The sequence below is a fragment of the Halyomorpha halys genome, unplaced genomic scaffold (assembly GCF_000696795.3).
Source record: "Halyomorpha halys isolate HHAL.00 unplaced genomic scaffold, Hhal_1.1 Scaffold159.1, whole genome shotgun sequence".
NCBI lineage: Eukaryota > Metazoa > Arthropoda > Insecta > Hemiptera > Pentatomidae > Halyomorpha > Halyomorpha halys.
The window spans coordinates 632,328-639,031 of record NW_027109188.1 but is presented as its reverse complement, the minus strand read 5'-3'; the positions used below and the strand labels follow the sequence as shown (position 1 = coordinate 639,031).

At 31.5% G+C, this 6,704-nt stretch overlaps 1 protein-coding gene across 1 annotated transcript in view; it reads left to right on the top strand.

The window, feature by feature from the left end:
* LOC106678778 (esterase FE4) overlaps window positions 1-6,704 on the top strand; it is a 34,273-nt gene that overhangs the window by 21,528 nt on the left and 6,041 nt on the right. The window contains exons 8-9 of the mRNA XM_014417523.2: window positions 1,734-1,918; window positions 5,572-5,719. Of these exons, the coding sequence (XP_014273009.1) occupies window positions 1,734-1,918; window positions 5,572-5,719 (333 nt within the window). The remainder of the gene's footprint in view (window positions 1-1,733; window positions 1,919-5,571; window positions 5,720-6,704) is intronic.

Sequence of the window (6,704 nt, the reverse complement as noted above, 5' to 3'; positions counted from 1 at the left end):
ACGCCTGTAACACTCCAATTTAACTTAGATCAGATTTACTAAATGTATTATAATGTACAGTTGTAAATAGCAATAAATAAATATTAAAAAAAAGTAAAGTTTTCCAATTTTTCAAGAAAGTAAAAAATTTAGAAAATCTGATATATTAAGGGCGCCGCGGAGGAAAACCGATTATATAAGGAGCCGCAAACCGAAAAAGATTGGGTAACTTCGAGTTAGTACCTAAACATATAGATGCTAGGTATTAACATATAGATTATGATGCATTTATGGTTTTTGCTATGGGAAGTAATTTTCGTAAAGACACAATAAATGGAAGGATCTCAATAAAAACCTCAACATTTCTATTGAAATTATGCCACTATTATATCGGAACTTAAGTCCAGAAATCGAAAAAAAAAATAAATGTATCATACAAATAGTAATATAAGATTTAATTAAATCATAATATTTATGTAAATAAAAAAATAATATGATTATAATATATGCAATCGTGCTGCTTGAACGAGATGTTAAAGCCAACCGATGGAGGCTTGAAATTCTGGCCGAAACGTTGGTACTATCAATTTTCTTGCATAATCAATCTTCTTCATAATGCTATGTACTAGTAGCAGATTTACTTGGGATGCCAGGATAATCGCTGAAGGCAATTATCCAAAATAAGTTAATTAATTGATTATAAATTGAGTCCTAAAAACTATTATTATAATTGGATTCCTTTCCAAAGGCTATTTGTGTGTTTACCAGTTTACCAATTAAATACCTTTATATTTATAAAATGTTCTTACCATTAATTATATAGTATAATAAAGAGTGATATATTGGGTTATATAATAGTATACAAACTACATAAAGAAACTAAGTATTTATTTACAATTTGTTATTATGATTAAAATGGTTCAAATGATTCAGATAAAGGTTGCCATAAAATATAAATTATTACATGATTACTTATTAGTTAATTTATACTTATAGCTGCTGATGCCGTGGGATGTAGTGCCGTGGGTGTCTTCTGTTTCATCAGGGATGTCCAGGCCTTCGTCTGGTCGGAGCGCATCCTCCTGACTGTGGTCCTTACTCGTCTCAGGCTTCCTGTTCAGTGTCCTGTTCTTCTCTTGTCGATTTCCTCTTGTCTTTTTCTCCCACTTCCCTTTTGGGGCGTTACCTTATTTTTAAATCTCTTCTCTGATTGGTTATCGATGTTCGAAGACTCCCGAGGCAGGCGTCCCCCTTCTCAGGGCCGAGGATGTGTAACAAAAAGTTTGACTTGTCCAGGAAGGGCCTGCAACTAGTTAATTTGATTCTGGTCCCTCGTCCTAACCTATTTTCTGCTTCGATACTTAAAGGTTAGCCAATCTAATTTTCTCAGGGGCCTCTGGTAATGTGACAAACTTAATACAAATGTTTCCACATCCGAGGATGCTAAAAGCTTCCCAGAAGGATACCCTGACCAGGTATAGGGGCAGATGACGAAACACCTTAATAATACCCCGGATTGTCAATACATAGCAATATGCAATCGTGCTGCTTGAACGAGATGTTAAAGCCAACCGATGGAGGCTTGAAATTCTGGTCGAAACGTTGGTACTACTCCCCCCGACCATCTTCTCCTCATATACAATTCACGGACAACTATCATTACATAATTATTAATATTTTATTATCAGGAATATTATTATTATTTCAAAATGTGTATTTTTTCGATTCTAATAGATTTTATGTATTCTTTGCAGATGTAATAACCAGTCCTCAACTGAGCAGTGAGCTCAAAGCGGACTGGAACCAACTCCTGCCTCACCTGTTTGATTATAATTACACAGTCCCTTGCGAGAAGAGGAGGGATGAAGTGTCCCAGGAGATCAGGAATTATTACAATATCGATTTAGATTCGAAAGAAGGCCAGAAGAATCTAATCAGGGTAATAATTTGTTCAATAATTTGATGTCACTGAACTCAATTTAGCTGTAACTTTATTGTAATGATAAATAGTAAATTACAAAAAATGCGTGATCCAAACTTTTTGATTCATTTTAAAGAAGAAAAACGAGAAGCATAGGCAGGAATTAACTTATGATCCTGTTGATTCCTGCCTATGCTATTTAAAAAAAAAATTGTGATTTCTACCAAACTCGGCAGTCACACATCACATCCATTGAAGAATTTTATCAATCACTTAATTCTGACGAAGAGATCCGGTACCTAGGACTCCATATGGACTATTATTTTGTATAAAAGGAAGATAGTCCAGGTACGGCCAACTGAACTCAAATAGTAATCAAACTGTTTATTGTGAGCTTACGTTTCAGCCCACTTTGCAAGGCTTCGTCAGGGCTAAACAAGATAAAAAGAACTAAATTAATGTAACAAAGTATGAGAATAACATTGAATCAATGTAAACTAAGGTGTGGCTAAAAATGGTTTTAAATATGTGAAAGTTTGTGTAAAAATGAACAATGTAAATATTAAAAATTAGATGTCAAGTGAAGACCATAAAAAAAAAAAAAAAAGTAGACAAAAGAGAAATATGAAAATACAATAAAACCTAGGAAAAAAAACAAAAACAGGAATTACAAGAAAGTATTATACAAATAATGAAAACTGAAATAATAAGAAATAAAAAGTAGATAAAAGAAAAATATAAAAATACAATAAAAAATAGATAAAAGGGAAATATAATAATCAAATAGATAAAAGAGAAATATAAACGTAAAATAAGTATAGATAAAAGAGAAATATAAAAGTAGATAAAACAGAAATATAAAAATAAAATAAATATAGATAAAGAGAAATATAAAAATACAGTAAAATAGATAAAAAGAAATTTAATGATACAATAAAAAATGGATAAAAGAGGAATATAAATCTGCTGTAAATATAGTTAAAAGAGAAATATAAAAATAGATAGAAGAGAAATATAAAAATACCATAAAATAGATAAAGATAAATTAAATGATACAAAAAAAAATAGATAAAAGAGAAATATAAAAATATAATAAAAATAGATAGAGTATACACTAAAAGACTTCTGAAAAGAGAAATAAGAATAAAATAAAGGTGAAGAAAAACAAAAAATAATGAAGAAAACAGGACCTTTCTGAATGTGGGAACTGTGGGGTTGAGGCGGATGCGAGGTATTAACAAGGAAGAGGAATGGGGGAATTTGACGGTAAAATAATGACGTTACATTTGAAAGCTAAAAGATATAAAATAATATCAGGCAATAGATTTTTTTTTACAACACAAATCTTGGTCAATTGAAATTACTTCAACATGTAATTGAAAAACTCTCAGAACATTTATTTATTTCCTTGTAGGAAGAGATTCCGGGTGGTGATGGATGGTAGCATTCAACCTATCAATAGAAAATATTCTTTAAAGATACTGGATAGCTAAGAACCCAGAATGCGCCTTTCACAGGCCTTTCACTTACACATATTTGGACATAGAGCTTTAGAGCTTTGGGGCTATACGGAACCATCTAATTCCTCCCATACCTGTTTTTACTTTCCAAAATCATCCGAAAGAATCCTTAATGCGCATTGTAATTAATTAGTTAAAAAATTAATAAATAAGGAGAAGATGGGTTAAATTTTAATTATATTATTTTGAATGGGGGCCAGTGAAGAACACAATATTAATGCGTCGGTGTGTACAAAGATCTGGTTACTGTAGATTGGTTGTGAAAATTAGAGTAAACTCACTGAAGTGGACGTTTATATGGATGAAGACGGCATCTTCTCTCTCCTTATCATCCACTCTCCCGGCTCCTGTCCCTAGTTAGGGAACCATTTCCTTGAGTTATTCTCGCATCATAACTTGAATGTAGGAGAGTACGAAGGTCATTTCTCTAAATCTAACGGAGAAAGAAATGGCGCTGTTATCGTGTTCACTTTATGCCACAGAAAGCTGGAGACTGTTTCTTATAGTACAAGAGCCCAAGAGGAGAAAAAAGGCAGTTATCTCACCACAATTTTTGATTACTTTAATGAAAACTATGTATAATTAATAGTCAAAATTGATGAGTTTGCCGAGTATAGGTAGAGGGGGAATAAAGAATGGCGGCTGATTCAAAGCCGTTAAAAAAAAAAAATTCATTCGGAGCTCTATATCTTTAAAAGTAAGAACAACAAAAGAAAACCTAAGAAAACGTTTCATAAATATGTTGTATGGGACGGAATGAAAGATCGTAGTTAGTGAATTGATTTTGAAAAAATGTAGATCTCAAAAACCATTTGACGTAAAGATGTCTACTAGCACTCAAATTAAAGCTAGTTTAATGAGCTATAAAGTAGCTTAAGGTGTTTATCTTCGTAGGAGTAATAGTTTACATGAAATTTGTTAAACTAAATTGATTTATAGTTGTTCGGACAAATTTTCATTTGCTAAATTTATATTCATATGTGGATATCATAAAAACTACTACCGCAACGAAGATAAGTGTCATAAACTACTTTATAGTAAGTTAAATTTCCTTTATTGTGAGTAATGGCAGATATATGTGCGTCTTATGGATCTAGAGATATATTTTTTCAAAAATCTAACGTTTTATACGAACAACTAGAAATTTTTTGTGAGTTTATTTTGTCAAATATCATAAAAACTACTACTCCTACAAAGATAAACAAAATTAAGTATTTTGTAGTAAATTTAACTAGCTTTAATTTGCGCGGTGGTGGACATCTGTACGTCCAATGGTTTCTGAAATGAAGTTTTTCATAAATTAAACTTATTATCCGAACAACTATAAATCAATTTATTTTGGCAAATATTATGAAAACGACTATTCCTACGAAGGTAAAGGTCATAAACTTCTTTATAGTACATTAAACTAGCTTTAATTTGAGTGCTAATAGATATCTGTACGTCACATAATTCATGAGATATATATTTCTCAAAATAAATTAACTAACTCAAAATCTTTTAGTAGATATTTAAGAAATTTTGTTTTTTAAAAAGCTATATCTCGAGAACTATTGGACGTAAATAGCTCTTTTAGGGCTAATATTTCAATAAATTCACTCTTCTTTAAATAATGTTCTCTTAGATTTCCTAATGTTGTTGTTAATTTTTAAGATATAGAGATCAGATGAGAAATTAATTATTTTTAACGTTTGGAAACAGCTGCCATTTTTTATTCTCCCTACCTATACTTTGCAGACTCATTAATTTTGACTAGTAATTATACATAGTTTTCAATTAAGTAATCAATAATTGGGGTGAGATAACTGCCTTTTTTTCTTCCCGGCTCTTTTACTATTACTATATTGGTCAAAAGGGGCGCTAGTGCTGTTAATTACTATTAAGCAAATGCGTATAGTGCGGGGGGGGGGGAGACACACCTTTTTTTACATATTTCGTTTCTTAAAGGAAACAACCATAATTCTGATTTTTTTTTTTTTTTGTGATTGCCGAAACGTTGGCAGTAGTAAATAAGTTTTACTTATTTCTGTTCTTTACTGACCACCCCCTCTCCAACTATTTTCTCCTCATTTATAATCTACAATTATTAACCGATCATTAAAATTAATAATGTTTAAGTTTCGCAAAAATTATAGCAGTTATTTGTTTCAGGCTTTGAGTGACAGATTATTCATCAATGGTATTGCTAAAGCGGCCAGACTCCATTCAGGCATCAACACTTCGCCAGTCTATTTGTTGAGGTTCTCTTACAGTGGGAAGCATAGCTATGCGTCGTTGACAGGAATGTCAGAGAATTTGGGTAAGTGTTAAAATATTTCTTTACATAAATTATACAGCGTAATGGCAATCAAGTTGACGATCAATTCATTTTATTTTTATTATCTTTGATTTGCCACATTTGAACTGCTTGAAATATACATCAATTTTCACAAGTTTAAACTTAGCTTTAAATAATTTAAAATTGAATAATCTATTTCTGTCCCTGATCACACTTAAGTGACTGCTATTACTTTAAGCAATTGTGCATGATACGAGGTGTGTGATCTATATATATAGTTAGGTGCAGTGTTGAGATACAATTTCAAATTAGTTTTCTCAATAGCTTATATAGAAAATATTCTGTGTGGATGCGTTTGATTGCTTAGCTCAAAAACGAAACTAATCATAACTATTTTATTCTTCATTATAGCAAAGTAGGTGCCGTCATTTCATCCTTTTCTATGTGCAGTTTTGATTTTATTTAGTGTTGAACGTATTGCTAAAGTAGTATAGTAGATTTAGGTTCTATTTGAACTAGAAACAGAGTAGAGAATGCCTCAGAGTTGTCTTACAAATTGACTCCAGTCAACAGAAAAATCGATGAAATATGTTCAATGCAAAATAATTTTTACTTTAATATCCCTATATGAGTAATATGTAGTAAGGGAAAGTATGGTGATCGTGAAAAAGTTCGAATTCGAGTTTGAGACGGAAATGATTGTCTTGAGGTCTGAGACCAAATAACTAAGTCTCACGAAATGCTCTCTGTATGCGTGAACAGCTCAAAAACGAAAAGTTCTACCATAATGAAATTACATATTATTCTGTTTTGTAAAACAGCGCTTATGTCATTGTTGCGGACAGACAGCATACCTTAATGACCTTGTCTACAATATATCATTACATTGGTTTAATTACTTTACCAAAATGAATTTAAATATTATGAAAGGAATATGGTCCGGGTGCGGTCAAAAAAACTCAAATAGTAGAATTATACTATTTTAATGAGCCAACGTTTCGCCCCA